The following is a 21236-nucleotide window of genomic DNA, read 5'->3' on the forward strand; positions in this document are numbered from 1 at the left end:
TTTTAATGAGCTATACTATATGTAAAACTGTTTCCACCTGTATTTATTTAGTTCTTCGCTGTCATTGACTGGACCAGAGAGACAATAATTTCCAAATCAAATGTAGTTTCTGTCATGGAACTTGACTTTCATTTGGAAGCTAAACACCTTGGGTGTGGTGCAAGATAAAGGCAATATTGTCTCAAAATATATCTAAGAGCATTTCTTCTGTCCCATCTTCTTTCCCTTTGTTCTTCCATTGGCTGACCTTTTTCATTCTCTATTCAGGTGTTACTTAGAAGTAATGCTTTCTGGAGGCCTTTCTGAAATCTTTAGACCACAATAAGTTCCCCCCTGCTATGTCCTCAAACATTACCCAGTACTGTTCTTAGTATACAACATACTCTACTGTAATTACTGACATGCCTGGTTTTTTCCACCAGCATCTATTTCATTGAATTCTATGCCTTTAGTGATTAGTGTAGTGCCTGGAAGATAATAAGTACTCAAGAAATGCGTGATGAATAATGAATGAATGCTAAATTCTGCTTTGTATCCTTGGGAGTTACCACCTGGCATGCAATAAAAACTCAGTAAAGGAATCTGAACTGTTGTCATCATGGCTATAGCCATGGTACAGGTTCTTGAAGGTATCAAAAACTTATTATTCCTGAATAATTGCAGCCTGATAATGGGGCATGAATAATCATGATCACTGGCTTTTACAGAATGATTAAATGTTTCAGTGTCACAAATCTTACAATATCCTCCAATAAGATTAGAAAAATTTATATAGCAACTCTACATGTTTTTTTCCAAGTTTTATGTAACTCATAATATAAACAGAAAAAGCATTAAAAAGAAAATATATAATTGTGTGCAAATTGAGCTTGGGATATTTGAAGGAATAACAGCATAAGTTGTTATCTAGGGATATTCCTTTTAAGTTATATCTGGATGTATTTGTCTTAATTTATAATTTTGAAAGTATTTGTATTGATTTATAAAGTAAATCTTTATAAAGTTTTGTAAATAAATACTTTCTCAGATATATTCAAGAGTTCTGAGAATCTGAAAATTATTTTTTAGTGAATATAGTTATGAAAAACTCAAATAAAACCAATGATTAATTTTACTGTAATGATCTGTTTGTAGTATTTTCATCTCATATAACATAAATAATCATAACCTGCGTTTCCACTTGGAAAATACAAGATAATTGAAATTGTAATTGGATTGGTTAATTGTGTGTGTGTATGTGCTTTAGTTTTTTTAAGTTAAGGCTTATATTTTTAGGTAGGTTTTTTTTTTTTTTCCCTTTAAGAGATGTATGTTCAATGAGGAGAAAATTAGGCATTTAACAAAGTAAAAGTTGTGGATATGAATTCCTTCTAATACACAGATATGTTTAATGTAAGACAGAGCCTAGAGGCAAAGATAATGATTCGATTGTGGTTAAAACAGGGGGCGGAGGAGCATGCAACTGCATACACTAAAAAATCCACCCACTTGCCTTATATTTGCTTTGTTCAGAAAGTAATGATGACTTTGAAGTCAAAAAATATTGATTCACTGTGTTACAGCCAGAGGGATGTTAATACATTTTTCCCTTTTTCTTCTAGCATACTGATTTATGTCAGTACATGGACAAGCACCCTGGGGGGCTGCATCCAGATAATGTGAAGGTAGGAAAAGATCTTTTTAAGTCAAGGGTTAGCATTCTTCATGTGCATGTTTTGAGCGAAAATCTAATCTCTCTACTATAACTTAAAAAAATTATGTAAAGAGAAGTAATATTGAAGTGAACCATAGTCATTGCTATGGTTTGACATTGGAAGCCATGCTTTGACATTAAATATTTTCACTGTGGTATTATTATTTAGACCTTATCCTGTTTTTTCTTCATGGAGAAACATTTGCCAGTAATGAGTAAAATCCACTGGAATCCTGTCATAACACTGTTTTCAGAAGAGGGGAATCTCCAGTAGCTCTAGCTTGGAGCTCCATACTGCAGTACCAGTTGGTTTCAAGATAAAGTACTATTCTGATCCAAAACAGTGTTGTGGTGAATTCATGGTGCATATTTTTCACTTGTTTGTACAAACAGATAAAAATGGTTTTTCCTACTGCTTTTTTTTTTCATTTCTTTTACCAGAAATTGTATTACTGTGTATAAAAAGAGCTAAGTTTTTCTAAGATTTGACCTAGCAACCATCTTGGGAAATTGTCCAAAAATTTCAAGCTTAAAACAGGAGATTCTTTCTTGGCATATGTTAGGGAGTTAGAAGATACCAAAGTTTATCTGAAGGCTAAACTTATAAATGTATTTGAAGTAAAATTATTTGTCTCCATTTCGTCCCATTCATTATCTGCACCTTTCTTGCAATGTGGCATATTTTTTCTTCTGTACTTTTCCCTTTGCTAGGAGAGATATATTTGCACGTATGGTATTACATGTGTTTATTTCATTTTGCTTTATAAAAATAATATATATATATAAGTATTTTTTCCTCTTAGAATATATCATAGATATCCTTTAAAATCAATACATGACTATATAGTTCAGTCTTTCTAATAACTGCATATTATTCCATAGTATGAATAAACCGTAATTTGCAACTGTTCTTTATTCATGGATCTTGAGGTTGTTTCCAAAATGTTCCTATTAAAAATGATTCTAGAGTAGATATTAGTATAAAACCTTTATACTCATTTCTTTTGAATATCTAGTTCATGGGTTTTCTTTATTAATTAGAGACGTGATGTCAGTTTTAATGAATTTAACTGGAACCTTTGCCCACAAGGTTGTAAATTACAGAAGGACTGTTTTTCTCTACATTCCCTAGGATTGACTAACCAGTCATTTAGATTTTTGCCATTCTGATGAGTAAAAATGAAATATTTTTTATGTTGACATTTTCTTGACTGCTAGTGACATTGAGCATCTTTTCATGTCTCTTGACCACTTGTAATTCCGCTATTACAAGTTATCTGTTCTTATATATTCATTTTTCTATTGGGTTGGTTTTTTTCCTTAATGAATTATAGGTGCTTTTTAATATGAAATTAATAATGAGGGTTTTTATGGTGGTCATCTATGTTGTACAATTTTAAAATGTAGGAACTTGTAGGAAATCTGACAAAACATTGTTTTTAAAATAAGTAATAGAGTCAATATGGTACTTACAGTATTTGTTGATTTTTTCATATATCTCCTTTTTTGTTGTTGTGATTTTTTGTTTCATTTATTTCTTTTAAGTTGTTTGACTATTCACTTTTCTTAAAAATCTGTATCCATTGACATAGGTAGTTTTTTAGGGGTTAGATTGGGCAAGAAATTTTAACAGATGAAGAGATTTGTTTTTTAATCTTGTTCATGTTCAAATTTAACTTTAAACATTAGTATTATAATTAATACATAATTCTTTTTTTAACATTAAAACATCTCAAATTGTCTCATTTATACATTTAATGTTCTCTTCTTAGGGTTGATTGGGTTCACAGTCAACAGTACAGTACATCCTTACTCCTGTTTCTCACTTTATTTTTATTTATTTATCTTTTAAATTAATTTTTATTGGAGTATAGTTGCTTTACAATGTTGTGTTAGTTTCTATTGTACAGCAAAATAAATCAGCTATACATATATATATATATATATATATATATATATATAAAACCCCTTTTTTGTGGATTTCCTTCCCATTAGGTCACCACAGTGCATTAAGTAGAGTTCCCTGTGCTATACAGTATGTTCTCATTAGTTGTCCATTTTATGCATAGTATCAATAGTGTATATGTGTCAACTCCAATCTCCAAATTCCTTCCCCCCTCCCCGCCCCCTTTTCCCACTTTAGCCTGGGGAATCTGTAGAGAGGCCAGCTAGTGGAAGCCCAGGGCCTACCAGCCTCAGTGGAAATCAGAGGCTACTCTGAGCTAAATTGGATTTCCAGACTTTAAATTCAGTGACAGGATTAAGATTAAAGAGCTGGCCTGAGCCTTTTCAAAAAACCATGGCATCACTGGATTTCCATTATCCTTGTTTGGTCTTTTCACCAACACTGTGTGTCATGAGTTATGGGCAAGTTTGTTGGTGAAATAAAGAGAGCTCATTCCACAAAGCATTGCCAGTATCACTGGTGATTTTTGTAGCCTTTGTAAATTCTGCTTCATCCGTTACATTTTATTTTTCCTTAATCTCTTAATGGTCATGGAAAGATTGAGCTTCTAGGTTACTGGTTTTCAGTTACTAGGTTGCACTCTTTGAAATTGTGTTTCAACAGCTGTTACCCAAGTTTTGCAAGCTTTTCTTTCACCCTACGATCATTCCTCGTACTTAAAATACTTAGTGTTTGCTACCTATTTCAAGTTCAGGTTGTACTGGGGCATTAAACAAGGTTTATTACTGCAGGAGCTCATACCTCCTAAAGTGTGGTGGAAACTCACTGGTGAATGAGATGTGCAGTTAGCATAAATAATGTCACAGAAATTAGATATGATGCCAACACTGAGTCTAGATATTAGTCATATGGAGCAGGAACTACTCTCACTAAGAAATTGTTTCACATGGTTACAGATTGATACTCTACTACATTTTTGCCTCCAAAAGTGCATGATGTGATTTACCTCTTTTTGTACCTTTCTGAATAACTGAAAGGCAGTGATAGGTGTTGGTATATAAGTTTCCATTTCCCCATACCTATTGACGTCTTGGCTTTTTGAGGTTTTGCCAAAATGTACTGGATTGTCTCAGTGCTTGGAATATTTAAGGGTGCAAGAAACTTTGGTCATCATCAAAGAGGTCTTCAAACTAGGCTCCACAGCAGAGTCATCTGTAAAACTTTAATATATATATATATGAGAGACAGGGCCTGGACTGTGGTGCTTCAGAAAACAGGTATCAGACCCACGCCTCAAGGTAGAAAGTTGTAAGCGTCTTTGTGGAGAATCTGATCAGTCCAAGAGAACAGACCTAAAGAATCTAGGTGATTCTACAATGAAGACCCCAATTGACAAATAAGTAACTCAGAGGAAGCAAAGTTGCTTGCATTGATTACACAGAGAAAGAAAGAAAGAAAACTTCAAAAAAATTATCAATAATATTCTCCAAGAGGTAAAAGAAAATAGTACATCTGTAAAACACAATGCTATGTTATTTTTAAAAAGGAGAAATTAGTGGACATGAAGTAGCTTTGGAAATTCAAAATATGATGACAGAAATTAAAAACAACAGTAAAAATGGATGGAAGAAAAAGTTGGAGAAGTTTGCCAGAAAATAGAGCATAAAATACAAATCTGAAACATGAGAAAGAAGGTATCAGAAAATTTAGAGTCCAGTCCAGGGGATCAACCATCTGAATGACTGGAGAAAATAGAGAGGAGGGAGTCATTAAAGCAATAAACATTAAACTATACTTTTTCCAGATGTGAAGGATGTGAACTTCAAGATTAAGAGGGTCCATTAAATGCCCAGAACATTTAATGATAATAGATAAATGATAACATTTATTGTTGCAAATTTTCAGAACACTGATTTCAAAGAAAGATCCTACTGAAAGGGAACAGGTTTACTACTAAAGATCAAGAATTACAGTGGTGTTAAACTTCAACAGCAGCACTGGAATGGAGATGGAAGTGGGACAACAACTTGAAAATTCCAATGTAAAATTGTTTCCAATCTACAATTCTATACAAACTATCAATGAAATGTGAGAGTAGGATAATTATTTTCAGGTGTTCAAGGAGTCGAAAAGTTTGCATATCTTGCATCCTTTCTCAGGAAGCTACTTGAAGATGTACTGCACTATAACTCAGGGAATAAACCAAAGCAGAAAAGAAAAGGAAACCAGGTAGTAGAGGCTACCACAAAAGAGAGATGGATATCCTCAAGACAATGATGAAAAGAATCCCAGGATAACAACTGTGCATCGAGCTGAAAGGGTAACCAGTCAGTCTGATTGGCGCAGGTCAGAAGTCTCCAGGAGAGATATCTAGGAAGATGAAAGGGTTAGATAGAATACCAAATGTGTTTGAGCAGATTTATAAGATGGAAGAAGAATTTGGTGTTGAATTAGTGATAATCACAAAGAAAATTCAACAAAGGCAAGCAAACCAACCAACAAAAGAACTAGATAGTTACTAACACCAGGAAAAACAATTATTGTGCAGGGGAAGAAAGTAGTCATATAAAACTTAATGGCTCAGCTGTAAATAACATTTACATGATTATAATACAGTACAATATTACGATCAATATGTAATATTATAAAATGTAATATGTAATCAATATTACATGTTGATGTAGTTAGAAAAACACTTCTTTAAGTGATTCTGCTATAGCCAGGCTCATTCCAGGATTAGCATCCTAAAGCAGTCATCCATTTCAGCTGCCACATTTTATATAAAGATCAGAATCATTGAGATTAAGAACTTGTCAGAGAGCATTTTGATTCTTTGTCCAATGTTCTTTTCCTTACATTGCATGATTCATATATTAAATTACAGTAATTAGCCTGTTTACCTGACTTTATATGTACTCATTCACATAGGTTTTTCATCATTTTCATGTTGAAGATAATAGTTATACCTTCTTTGAGGGTATGGGAAGTTAAAAAATAGAATGCATCTTGTTAATGCCTGTGTTTTGGCATCTGAATTGTAGTGCATGAAAGCAAACAGCCCTCATTACCATGTTGGTTTCCATGGGAGGCCACTCAGCTAATCATGCACTGGCTTTTCTTCACAGTTTTGTCTGCTTAGAGACAGTGCACTCCTCCAGGGTTACATTTAGGGTCTGCACTGCAGGTGAAATTATTCTCAAAGAAGTCTGACTAGGACATAGTGACAGATGTCCCATGGGTGTTTCTGTGTGATGGATTAACTTTTTTTTTCATGTGGTGATACTTCTTGTCACTTAAATCGATGAATGCAAAATGAAGAACATAAGAATAATATTTACTAAGTTAACAACTGTTCATAATGCTGTGCTAGATGCTGATTAACAAAAAACAACAACAGTTGAGCTAAAATAAGACCTTGTAATGGTTCTCTATAAATGTAAGATGTGAAAACCAGGTGAGATAAGCAATTATCTTTAAAAGAGCATGTTCTTGTAATAACTCTGAAGCTCTGCATTTGGTTAAATAGTTCATAGATCATTAAAGGATAGGAATGTAATAAATACTGAATATTTATTATGGTGAACAGAAGGAAAACATAGCGATCAAGTCCTTTTGCTTCTAGATTTGACAGTTTTGACTTTTGGTTTCATCACTATGCAGCATGACAGTATATGGAAATATTTTAAACATTCATCTTGGATTATAAAAATGTACATATCTGTTTAGATTTCATATATACTTGTTTATTGTGAAAAGATGGGTTGCCACGCATCTGAGAATTGAGACGATTGTTCTTTACTGTGAATCAGGTAGACTTGCAAGTGTTACAAAGGTGATGCATCACTGAAGAATGAGGGGGAAGAAAAGAACAATTGAAAGAGTACATAACTCATGATTTCATAGTAAAGCAGAGGCTAGTCTATGGTAATTTTGTATTAAATCCCAGCAAAACATCTGTTAAAGTTTTATCTTTCATGCTGTATATTCCTTGTAAGCACTGGAATAAACTCATAAGAAAAATTGTCAATGTTAACGAAATTGCTGTAATCACTTTGCTACTTTAATTGCCCACAAAATGTGTCTGTTCTCAGTATGGCCTTCTGAAATAAATATTCACTATTAACTAATGGTCTGTATTATATCAGTTTTAGACAAATGGGTAATTTTAGCAGTTAATTACTTAGAGGACAATTTAAAGCCTGAATCGAAAGCCTGAGGACATTGGCCTTGTTGTAAATATTTATGATGATTAAAGGTATAACAGCCAATTGTTAGAACATGATAATTGGTATGTAGGAAACTGGTTAGAATTTTGGGCAGAAGGTAGTTCATTTTTGCCCCCTTTACAAACCATTCACTATGAATTTTCTTGGGTTTTGACTGTCATAGCTGAGTTGAAGGCAGACTTGTATTGGAGTTCTTCATTTTATAATTCTCAGTGACTTACAGATTGATCAGTTTTTTAAAAAATGACCATAACAGTCTAAATTCCCTCTTCAGCTTTTCGTGTGTTCTTTAAAAAGTGATAAGCATGAGAGACTGAAAATTAAGGTTCATTAAAGAAAAGAAAGATTAATTGATGCTGTCTCCAGCTCATATCCAGAAATATAGGTGCTTGAATCTTATTACCATGATGACATTGGGTCTTCCTGTGTTTTTATGTAATTATCTTCATTGCCATGTCATCTTAATGACTTTCCTAAAAGATTTTTTTGTAAAAACATTTGTCTTTTTTTTTTAAAGAACTGTAATCCAAAATAAAGTAATTCTGAATTATCTGCCTTGTTCTCTGAAATTCTTTGGACATAAAGCTGAGTTTTATTTTTTATCTCAATATCTATATTAATTAAAAAGATATGAGGATTATTAAGGTTGAAAAATTGCTATTTTTCCAAGAACAAGCAGGTGTATAACAGTCAGAATAATGTTATGCCAAATTAAGACTGTCTCATACAGATGGCACTGAGAATTGATTCCTGAATGAGACTTTCTAATGTTGAGATAGAAAATCAGATAACACCTGATTTTCTCCATATTTTGCGTTAGAACTCTCATTTAGCTGGTAATGATTTCCTACTATGCATTACAGTGAATATTATAGAACCTTTCATTATTCTGTATTTTGGGAAATACGGTTATTTCATGGAGCCATTCAAGAGTGTTTTAAAAATTTGACACCTAGTCTCAGCACCTGTCCAGTTTTCTTTTGAGCCTTTTCATCCTATTTTTGTTATAACAAAATGATTTTCCATATCTAGACAGTGAAGGATTAACAGTAAAAGAAAGTGAAATTCATGTGTCAATTCATATTGTGTTGGATGTTCAGAGAGGGTCTGAGTAGTGAATTTCTGGTTAAGATGTGGGGCGTGCGTTCCGTTGTTTAGAACATGTCTTTTGTATGCTTGGCATCATCTGCTGATGTGCTTGTTAATGATTTGAATCAGACAAAGGAATCAAGGCAGCTAACTGAACAGCCCACTCTTTCCTAGCGGTGCTTTAAAACCCAGATTGAAAAGAAATCACCCCAAAGATTGATGAAATACAGATAGTCGTTAGAAGTATGCCCTGTGATATTTTATTTGTTAGATGGAATTACCCAGCTTGGTGGGGCAGGGGCGGTGGTATCCAGTGGAAATAGGACAGATACCCTCCTGGGTTTCAAGCTTCAAGCCATTCACCTTGCCTCTCTCCCGTTTAAGATGGATCTTGCACTCGACCCCTTTGTTTGCATGTTTTCCAAGACAAACATGAGGACCCAGGGGGGAAATTAGCTGAGTAACAGAGTATGTACACGCTTCCAGGGATTTTTCTGAAAGTCCTAGACAAGTTCAGCCTTCATGTGAGTAGCCAGTACATTTCATAGATATTTTCTCATTAATATATAAATCCCTGTTACTTGAGATCTCTCTAAGAAGATGCAGAGAGAGAGAGAGGTTTATTGATCATACCTATCAAACTCAGAGTCTTTACTGCATTCCATATGAAACATATTTTTCTCTATTGTATAGCTTGCAGAAGTGATCTTTCTCTAAGACTCTTACACTCAAGATTCGTCACCTTTGTCAGTTTTTCAGTCTGCATCTGTCTCTCTCAATTTTAAAAAAAAAGTTGCATTGGCCTTATCAACTGATATTAAGACAGTTCATGTTGATAGTGTTTAAGGTGTTACTTTAGGCAATAAAACCATTTTAAATTCTATTTATTCCTTTTCATTGTGTGTAAAAAGAATGGCCTGTAGTTGGGGGAGTGTTGCATACATTCACAAATGAAGTTGAACAAATATTTGTATTTCATGCTATTTCTTTTTGGTTCCAAAAAGTGCCTATCAGTAAGGTCAGTTGTATACTTAATATTATTATATTATTAAAATTCCTTGGAATAAGTGTTTCAGTTTTTCTCTTGGAAAATTATGTTGGGCAACTATTAAAGCCAGTAGCTTAAATTTGATCATCTTGTTTCTACTCAGCTAAGGAATATTTCTAACACTAATTTTAGGCTGCTGACCAAGTTTATTAAATGGAAGTTTCTCATCCTCAGCCCTCCCCATTTTCTTCATCATACATACAAACTCTAATAACTTGGAAATCTACTAAGTATTAGTATACTAAGTATTATAATATATTGTATATTATTATATAATATTACATATTATTATAATATATTAACATACTAAAGAAGCTAATGTGCTTCTTTCAAGGAACATGGCAAAACACAGATCTGTTTTACAATCCCCACTTGACTCCTTGTAAGTATCCCAGTTCTGGTTCCCATGGCTCCAGTCAACTTGCTCACTGTGGGCATCTCGGTGCCTAGAGCAACACCTTGTTGATATCCACCATTGTATTGAGGCAGGAGGAGAGGGCAGAATGGGAGGCCAACTTAAGGATCACAGAAAGCGTGCAAGAGCTTTTTCCCAAGAGTTTGCCCAAGTATTTGAAACTCTTATTTTTTGAGTTATTCCCTTCCAGAAAGTTATCATCTTTAAGAATAGAATATTAATGTATAAATAACATAGAGATTGAAAATTAAATTTTTGTTACATTATTTAGAAATGGTGGAACATGTTCCCTATCTAAGACTTATGAGGGAGTAGAATGAAGAAGCAGAAAGTTAAATGAAAGAACTCAGAAAGGGCAAAACGTGGCAAGACAAACTGTCCTTACTACTCAGATTTTCTAAGACCCAGATCTATCTGTAGTACAGGGCAAAAAAGGACACATCTGTGACCTGATGCCCTGTCATGAATGTTTGTGTCTTACACTATCCCAGTAGCATACTTAATACTGTCAAGTGTGTCCAAAGGGACAAATAAATTATACCATAATGTTTTACTATCTGGGCTTTTATTTCTATCTCCCTTATATCTCCATATAACCTTCTTAGTATTCTTTTGAAAAAATTCAACACATAAAATTGCAATGATGTTTTGTAAAATATAAACTATTTGGGAATGTATTATGTACATTGTATTACAAATTATGATTTGATATTTGCATTAGGTATTTGCAAATTTGAAACTCAACTAAATGGAATGAATCATTCTTTTGAAAGTTGAAGAAGACCTAGTATTGCAGTAAAATCATTATCTGATGCATATTTTAATGTATTTTTACATTCAGTAGATATTTTGAGGACTCAAATTTTCTAATTATTTTTCATTTCTAGAAAGTTTGATGCATGACTAATTTAATGTTTGTGCATCCTGTGGATTTTTAAATGATGTGGTGCTAAACATGGAGCATATTATTTGAAGCATGTATTAGCCATGTGCAACTTTGGTTTATTTGCCAATGTCACATTTTCTAGCCTTGGATCCACACAATGTGTAACTACTTTAATCAAATAGTATACATGGTTTTTGGGTAGCAGTATTTTAAATTGTGGGTGTCAGAGCAAGACAAAAATGGGAACTGTCTCTACTACCTCTACTACACTTGCTGTGGGTCCCTTTTCCCAATTCATTTAGTTTCTCTGAGCCTTTATTTCTCTATCTGTGAAATAAAGATAATAGTATCTGCCTAGCAGAAGTGTTGGAAGGATTAATTTACTGGTATTTAGTAAATGGCAGTTATTACAGCTGCTCAATTTGTAGAGTCCCTTCTATTTCTGTTATTCATAAAATGAAAGGATACAGTTTTACAGCATGAATGAATATTAAGGGCATCTGAGACAATCTCATTTTTAAGGTGGAAAACCTAAGATACAAAGATTTAAACTTGGTCCCCAGGTGACAGAAAAGTAGCTTAACTAACTCTCTTTGTAAGAATTGCTGCTGTGCCATAAGGCATAGGTTGCATTGCTAATCACTCTAATAAGCCCTAAGAGACCGTGGACATCCCTTGAAGATAGTTGACCCAAGCCTGGAAAATCTGCAAGATGTTCACTGTGCTTAGTCTCATATTAAATGGAACCACATTTATTAAATAATGCCTGGATTTCAGACCATTCATGGAATCTCATGACTGTAAGCATTGAGACAAAGAGCATCTGATCATACATCTTTAGACTTTGACGGGGGTGGAGGAGTATAAAATTTGTTGCTCACTGCAAGTGGCAATAATTCTTTTGAGTAACAAATATATTAAGTCCAATGATGTGTGTGTGTGCTTTTTACCAGCTTGCTCTAAATGTTTTGATAAAAAGCCTTATCTTCATATTCTTTACCTACTTAAAGTCTAAAGAGTTTCAGAAGGGAATAGAAGGAGTATTAAAGGATATTCCCAAGAAGTATATGCCATGGCCCTGAGAATATGAGCTGCTTTCTGCGGGGGATGGCAAGACAACGTGGCTATAGATAGATCTGCTGCTGGTAGAAGTGTCCCTGTTCATCGTATCGTTGCTATTTAAGGCATTTTCCCATGGGGATTCTTATTGCAAAAAGTGAACATATTCGAACTAGAGTATAACTCTTCAGTGATCATACTGTAGGATTTGAAGATATCTCCTTTTATAAAGTTGAATAGAATATCCTGAGGGGACAAGGTATTCTTAGGAAGACCTATGGCTACTACAGTAGAAAAATAAGAAGATAGAAATGAAAATATGTTAGTTTATCAGCTTCAGGACATAAAGCTGTCTTCTGCCATGTTATTTATTTCTAAGAGGATTTTAAGTAGCAAAAATAGACATTCAGGAATCATATGCTCATTACATAATATGCTAATTGAGGCTTACAAACTTGGGTTCACTTAATCAGAGCACTTTGATTATATTGGGTGTATAACTGTATCCATCCATGCGTTTAGTAAGCATCAACCTCATTTAAGATAATGAAGTGTAGTGGAAAGTTCACAAGTGCTGTGTGATGGTTGGATGACTTTAAGTTTCTCATGCTTTTAGAACTTTAGTTTTCTCATTTGTTTAAAAGAAAAGGAAAAATACAGGATTATAAAATATATGTAAAATTACTTAAAACAGCCTTTAAATGAGTGTAAGCCTTCAATTAGTATTACTCTCCCTTCCTTTTTTCTCAGTACCCGAGATTGCATTGATGTTCACCAAGTTTTATTAGCGAGTAGCAAAGCTGATTTTTACTCTTTCTCTGCATGTGGCCCCCTCTTTGGTGGTCCTTCTTGTTTTCATAGTATCCTCTGGTTTTCACAGAGATCAAATATAGCTTGTTATGTGGTGATTTATACAACAACCAAGTGAAGTGGCTTTCTGAAAAATTTACATGGGCAAGTTAGATACTTGCCTATTTGCCTAAAGGAAGAAATGCCCAAGACTTGCCTTTCTCAAAACACTCCCAAAGAATATTCCATGGGACATTCTATTAAACTCAGTGCTAATTCCTTGTGGCCTTCCCACCCCTAGCTAGCAGTATATTTTCTGTTAAACACATTAAAATGTTATTTCTAAAACACCAAGTTTACTAATGGTTTCAGTGAAGTATACTGTTGCCCCCTTGCCACCATTACTATTATGATGGTGCATTGATCATTTTACTATTTCATATATTGTCTTCTTTTCATTTATTTAAAAATTTCTTCTTAATTTGTCTTCTTAGTGATCTGCTTGCTTGGTCTCCTCAATTTTTTCCCTCAGAACAGCAAGAGGTTTGTCATATAGTGCATCACTTCATCTTGTGCATCTAGTGAATGCTTGTTTTCCTATTAAAATTTTATGTGTAATGAATTCTGTTTTCAGAGTGACAAGTTTCCTCCCTCCTCTGTGCCTTCAGTACACTCAGTTCACGTTGCTGTCACAGTGCAGACCTCTTTAGGTGGTAGTTGTCTGTTTATGTGTCTGTCATACCCAGTGGGCTGTGAGTTCCTCGAGTCCAGGGACTACATCTTATATCCTGTTCATCTTTGCATCCCTCTTACATGACAGCACCTGGCACATGGTTGGCACTTAGTAAATCCTGAATGAATTTATTCTGTGGGGATTTGTTCTGACTTTGTGCATTGATCAAAGATTTAAAAATTTGTTTGTGGCTCCAACTTAATGTTTGGGGTTCTACTTGTCTTGTTTGGGGCTTAGTTTGTCATGTATACAACTTCAGTTGGAGTGTGTGGTTGCATCCTTTCCTATCACTGATTTTCTTAATCCTCTTTAATACGCTACCCTATTTGAATAGCTTCTGGATTAGCATGAGGATTATATATTTTCACTAATTGGTAAAGGTATTAAAAGAAGAGCCCTTTGGGACTGCTTGATCTACCCACTTCTACCCTTAGCTTCTAGAGACTCCCATTCCAGGCGTCTGTTATTTCTGTATCTACTTCCTCCAGCTGTGCCTAAATTCTGTTCAGTCATCACATTACTGGTATATGAGTGTCAGCTGTGGACCCAGGTTAGGAAGGTAGTTAAGGCACACAGTCTGAGGGAGATAGGGTAATACCATAACTGCAATAGACAGATGTAGCGGCTGCCCCAGGAGCACAGAGGAGGAACCCCTCACACAGACCTGTAGGGAGAGGGAAGGCCTAGGGTCAGGAAAGCCTCCAGGGAGGAGTGGTTTTTGAGGAGAGACCTAAGAAATACATGGAGATTAGCAGGCAAAGGTGAGACAGCGCTTTTCTGTCAGAGAATAGGTAAGAACAAAGGTAAAGGGCTGAAGAGCAGTATGCTCTGCGTATGGGCGTGCGTGAGACTGCTTGGAGTCAGGGAATGTAGAGTGATGATGCCTGGGCACCCAGCTGGAATCAGGGCTCAGCGCAGCAGCCTCGAAGGCCATGCTGTTAGATGCCCAGACTTTATCCTGTTAGTTGGAGGAAGCAGCTTCTATATCAACACTCCCTACTTATGTTCTGGCCAAGATTCCTATAGTAGAGTGGTTAAGGGCATGGAGTTTGGAGTCAAACTTGTTGGGTTTGAGTCCTGGCTCTGCCACTTAAACTGATCCCAGTTTCCTCATCACTAATACAGATTTAATAGTGGTACCTTCACCACTAAAATTATTACAGAGATCAAATGAGTTCGTATTCTATGATGCATAGAACGGCAGCTGGCACTTTGTGTCATTGCTTGTTCAACTAAGATGTGTTGCTCTGGTTAAATAGATAATCGCAGTCTGGTAAGTCTCTGCTGGCACCTTGCAGAATGCAAACTTTCTTTTCAAAATCAGTTTATTTTTGAAATTAAGTTTGTTATGTGGTCTGCCTCTGTGATTGATTGATTGATGAAAAGATTTTGAAAACACAAAGCGGCTTTATTTGCTCATCCTTTCTCCCTTCTAAACTGAAGGGATATGGATTTTCTTAGAAATTGTAAGCTTTCGGCTTCAGGATGCAGGGGGTATTAGAAGTGAGGAACGAGGCTGGAAGCTGCTGGTGATGGCGTTAAGTCTTTCCATCTGCTACACAGAAAGGATTGAAAAGAGGAGTCCAGGAGACATTTGCTTCCCGAGGTTCTTGAGCCAGTAATTTAATCCAGGCTAACACAGAACAGGTTTTTAGTTTCTGGTACTTAGATTCTGGAAATAATGATCCGAGGCCTTCACTGCTCCACAGCATATTATCACATACAGAGATTTTGAAATGAATTCATCTACTGTTATTTCAAGGTATCCACTCTCTAAAAAATTTACTTGGCTTTCAGAGCCCCTAGTTAGTTGGAAAATATTCCAGAAATGCTAGCTTCCAGGGCCCTCAAGGAGTTGCCAGTCTTTTCATTTGAAGATCCTGGAATCCTTATACTGCCCACACTTGGCATCTAATTCATTTAAAATTTCCCTGAAACTGCATTTTGTTACCAGCTGATTACATAGACTCCGGTATTGATGGCACTTAAAACCTTTTGTTTTGGGCTTCCCTGGTGGCGCAGTGGTTGGGAGTCCGCCTGCCAATGCAGGGGATACGGGTTTGTGCCCTAGTTAGGGAAGATCCCACATGCAAAAAAAAAACCTTTTGTTTTTATTTTTGATTTAGGAGATTGATTTTTAAAAACTATGTCAATTAGAATTATTTTGGCAAGTAAATTGTTTAAAGATAGTCTCTTTTTTATAAACATTTTTATAAATATTGGAAAGCCTAGTGACTCACATTTTTTGTTATCAAAATTGGGAACATTTGATAGGATCCAATATGAAACTAAACAGGGAAGGCCATCAGTCACTTCTTAAAATTATTTCTTATAAAACCATTGCTCTTGAATTCTTGATTTCTCTGTTTTCTGTGTTTCCTTTCCCTTTAGGGTGGGTCTGTTCTGTAATTAGTGAAGGTACCTGTCTGTCTTTAGGCAACAGCCTAATCTCTATGGCCATATATGCAAAAGCAATATAATTACAATCCAGTAATAATTGGACCATGTGACTGTTTTTGTTTTAATTACTTGAAATCATCTTATCTTTCCATTCCTTAAAGCATGTTAATGGGTGAATCCTTGGGTACCATGTTTATGTCATTTCTATGGAATTGAATACATGCACATTTACATAAACTTAGTAAAAAATTCTGCTTCTTTTTATAATATTCTGGATAGATTTTTTTTCCTCTGTCTCAAGCATCAATTTAGACCTGAAGAAATAAAATATTATTTAAAAAATGATTCTTTACATTGTGCTTAATTTATAGAACACAGATTGGATTATAGATCTTTCTGGCTGAGGAGGTATCACTCTGGGTTGACATAATAGGTTGTTAGAAATTTTCAGATTTACTTCTTAATGAATTAGGAATTTCCATACCCTATGCAAATTCTGGTTAAATAGTTTGGTAGGAAATTCAGTGATGGGTACCCATTTTCACTAAACACAAGTACTTGGCAGACTGTATGTAGAAACTGGCATTTGTCTGTGTTCAGATTTTAACTTTTGTCTCCCTATTTTTTCAGTTGTTTTTATTTCAGTTGCTGCGAGGGCTGTCTTACATCCACCAGCGTTATATTTTGCACAGAGACCTGAAACCACAGAACCTTCTGATCAGTGACACGGGGGAGTTAAAGCTGGCAGATTTCGGTAGGAAAGCAGTTAATTACCAGTCTATTTTGTCACACTGTGAGAATGCCAGGCACATGGTGGCACTGCATTTGTTTAGGTGCACTTCTTCTGTCATTCCAGATCCTGGTAACATTTTTTCAGGAGTGAAAAAAAAATTTTTTTTATGATCAACATCATGCTTGGTAGATTTTTTAAAAATCCACATTGCTTGTTAAAGCATTAAATAATCATAAGCACAAATCAGATCTCATATATTTCCAAAGGAAAAGTCAGTAAAATTTTGAATATAAAATACATTGAAAGAAATCTATTTTTTCCATTTTCTATTATGAAAATGTCAAGCACAGTCAAAAATAGAAGGATACGATAAGGAGCCCCATTACCCATCACCCGGCTTCAACAACTACCAATATATTGTCAAACTTGAAGAAGCCTGGATTTAAACCTTGGGACTGTTTCAGAGCATCACCAAATATATTCAGTAGTGTATGTTGTCCTGAGATTTTAATAATTTAAAAATCTAGGGGCAGTGTTAACCTTTCTGAAAGTGACTGTTTGAAAAATTGTTGTTTGAAAAATTCTCAATAACTTTATAAAAGTAGACACTGATGCTGATTTAAAAGTTGAGGTTCTGGCCTGGATCCATTAAAAGTCATCCCTTCCTTAAAGGTTTTAAGGTTGGCCTCTTACAGCTTAGAAGCTTTCATCCAACACTGACTTAAGCACCCAAAGAGGAGCAGAGCTGTTGTGTTGTCCTTGCTGGCTCCCCTCACTTCATCATCATGTCTGATGTGTCTGCACTGCCCTGACTCCCTGTCACACCAGAGTGTGCCAAGTCAATTCCCAGCACCAGGAACGCTGATGGCAGCATGATGTGTTGACATTGCATTGCCTCAATTATTTTTGAATACATATTCTGATTAGAAATTTGTTCCATTAAGAATGGAATGGAAATATTACCCTTGGGACACAAAGACGCCTGAGGTTGAGATATGGGCTTTTACCGAAATATGATTATCTTTTCCCACCCCAGCCCCTGAGAAATAAAAGAGAGCAGGAAATGTTTATTTCTTATTTCAAGGTTAGTAGACTGATCAGTACCTTTGGAATGACTCTACTCTTGGGTTTTTTATATTCTTTTCTTCTAAAATTGAAATGAAACAAAAGTTAGCATGATTGGTGATATACTGCAAAACTTTATTTGTTCTCATCTTATTTGTGTGTGTGTGTATATGTTGTTTGCTGTCAGGTTTTAGCATCAGAATAATACTAGGTGGCTAGATGTAAAGTCTTTCTATTACAGTGTAGAAAATAATGGGAGAGTAGATGGGTGGAAGAGAGAAGATTTTCAGTTCCTCAAATTCAAGGCTGTTGGGTTTGCTGTGAACATATTTTATAGTTTGTCGGTATTACTATTAAATTAGTAAGAATTTATAATGATTTTTTTCTAGTATGTTAATATAAGGTATATATTGGAATAAATTATTGTATTGAACGTTTAATTTTGCTGAACATGGTTTTCTTGTGTATTTATAGAATACATTTTTACAAAGTTTATTTTGTCTGTATAACCAAGGAAATAATAGAATTGTATCTAAGTGCTTACTGGGGGATTATTTTTTAATTTTACGATGACGTTTTTATTATAATAGGTAAGTTCACCTTAAAAGATTCTTATGGATCTTTAAAACTGACATTTTGCAATAGATTCAGAGATAAATTCAAGTGTAATTTTAAACAACTTAGAAAGATTTTTTTAGAAAATTTAGAAAGTATGACCAATTCAGAGATAACAAATTGTTAACATTTTTGTTGTATATTTTCCCAGTGTCTTTCTCCTCCTTCTCTCTCTCTTTTCTTGCTTCTTCCATCAATTATATAATCCTGAAAAAAAAAAAAAAGAAAAATTGTTTTGTAAGCAGTTTTCACATAAGAATATTTCATGGACATTTTCTCCTGTTATTCAATATGAAAAAATCATTTGTAACAGCATAGATTTTTCCTTTAATAGCCAAGACCTAGTCTTTTTATTGAGTCCCTCATCAGTGAATATTTTGGTTCCTTCTAATTGTTCATGATTATGCACAGTCCTGTATTGAATGTTCCATATATGCTGCAATTACAGCGTTGCGTGTTTTAAAGCATTTGATTCTTTGGACCAGACTGCTCTGCACAAAGGTTGTACCTCAGTGTCATAGACTGAATCTTCTTGCCTGGAACACAGACTTGGCATGCATCCTGTGTACGAAGTGTAATGAGGGAGACTCATTCACCAACTGACAATTTCTCCCAATTGTGCATCATTTTTGTCTTTTAATTTAAGACATGCGATTAACTGTGATTTACTGCGGTTGGGCACGTGTTTGTGTCTGAGATGAAGGAAACACAGTCTGAGATGGAGGAGCTAGACAGTCAAAGTGGGACGGTTCCAGGCAGCAGAACAATTAGAAACACTAGGTCTTAATTCAGGTTTGATGTGTAAAGAGCTTTAGCAGCAGTTCCTTTATCCTACCCCTATCTCTTATGTGAAAAATATCATAAAATTTTGATTCAGAGGTACAAATGAAATCTGTATGAGTATAATTCCTGTATCTTTGATGCTACTGTTTTTATTAGAGGAAATATATGGGGGGAGGGAGAAGCACTAAAATTTATTGAGTTTATTCTGTGTGCCAGACGCTTAGAAATTCTTGTTTCATCGTCTCTTAAACCTAGTAATGTATAGTAACCTATACTTTTGAGAGAGACGTGAGTTTCAGAGAGGGTTAGAAATTCTCACAGGCTTGATTATGTGACGGTAGCTGCTCACAAAACTGGAATTCAGATGCTTGATCCACATCCTTCAATTTCAGGTGGCCCAGGATCTTTGTATTTATATACATAGATATTTTACCTTACAGACCTGCCTAATCTTCCAGTAAATTATTGTTCATTGTATATATTTATATATTAATAATTATAGGAAATTATTAACCATTCTATGTATTTTATACATATGACAAATATGACACTCGTGCTACGAAAATAGATTGCACTAATACCAAAAAAATGCATCACATAATTTAAAGAACATTTTGTCATTTGACTAATTCAGTAGTAATGAGTGATTTCAGCCTTAGTCCTTTGGAGATTTTACCTGCTGGACAAGGTAAACCAGATGATAATGTATCCATAGACCCATTCATGTTTAAACGGAATGCAGTTCTGAATTCCAGGTGGTCAAAATGCTGTACTATTTTTTTTTCCTTGTAAACAAAATCATATTTAAGCACTTACCTGAGACTTGTTTTCTATATGCATGTAAAAATAAGTAAATTACACATGATTTAGAATCACTATGGCTTTCCTAATGCAGAAGTTTGTCCCGCCTGTATATAATAAGATAATAAAATTGTGTAGTGTTTAGACTCATTTCTAAAAAAGGGTTCGTGTTTACATTATTTTTGGGAAAAACTATTTCAAATCCCTTACCCAGCCTATGTCTTCACTACCTTGCTCCTCCTTGCCTACTGTAGTACAACCAAACGCCAAACGCATTCCCACATCAGAGCCTCTTACTTAGCCTTTCCCTTTGCCTGGAATACTGTTCTTCCTGCTTCTCACGTGGCTGCCTCTTTCTCATCACACATATCATAGATCATACGTTACCTGTTCAAAAAGACCACCTTTCCAAAAATAGAATTTTACCACCATGATCACCCAGTTCAACTTCTTCAGTAGCATTTATGGCACGCTAAAATTATTTTGTCATTTGTTTATTGGTTAATTTTCTGCTTCTGCTACTTGATTGTAAATTCCATGAGGGCAGGGACATGGCCTGTCTTGCTCACTCTTATATTTATTTATTTATTTGGCTGTGCTGGGTCTTAGTTGTGGCATGCGGGATCTTCATTGCAGCATGAGGGATCTTTAGTTGCAGTATGCATGGGGGATCTATTTCCCTGACCAGGGATGGAACCCAGGCCCTCTGCATTGGGAGCGCAGAGTCTCAGCCACTGGGCCACCAGGGAAGTCCTGTCTTGCTCACTGTTGTCTGTGCTATGTTTAGATCATAGGAGATGCTCAGTAAATATTGGTTGAATGAAGAAACAATATGCATAACAAAATTGAGTATTAATGTAAAGACTAAGACCCACTAATTTACTAATTACTAGTGAATTTACTAATTTCTGCTTGATTCGCTTTAGCAAACCAACAGTTTACAAATTAATTTTCTCTTCATCAGTGCTGGCCTGTCCTGGCATAGTCAAGAGTGC

At 35.0% G+C, this 21236-nt stretch overlaps 1 protein-coding gene across 5 annotated transcripts in view; it reads left to right on the top strand.

Moving 5' to 3' along the window:
* Window positions 1-21236, top strand: part of CDK14 (cyclin dependent kinase 14) — a 704276-nt gene that overhangs the window by 404036 nt on the left and 279004 nt on the right. For all 5 annotated transcript variants that reach the window (XM_027102392.1, XM_027102393.1, XM_027102395.1 and 2 more), the window contains 2 exons: window positions 1602-1664; window positions 16875-16998. In XM_027102392.1, coding sequence (XP_026958193.1) covers window positions 1602-1664; window positions 16875-16998 — 187 coding nt within the window. The remainder of the gene's footprint in view (window positions 1-1601; window positions 1665-16874; window positions 16999-21236) is intronic.

Source organism: Aethalodelphis obliquidens, unplaced genomic scaffold, assembly GCF_003676395.1.
Source record: "Aethalodelphis obliquidens isolate GAN/ISIS:26980383/991018 unplaced genomic scaffold, ASM367639v1 scaffold5, whole genome shotgun sequence".
Lineage (NCBI taxonomy): Eukaryota > Metazoa > Chordata > Mammalia > Artiodactyla > Delphinidae > Aethalodelphis > Aethalodelphis obliquidens.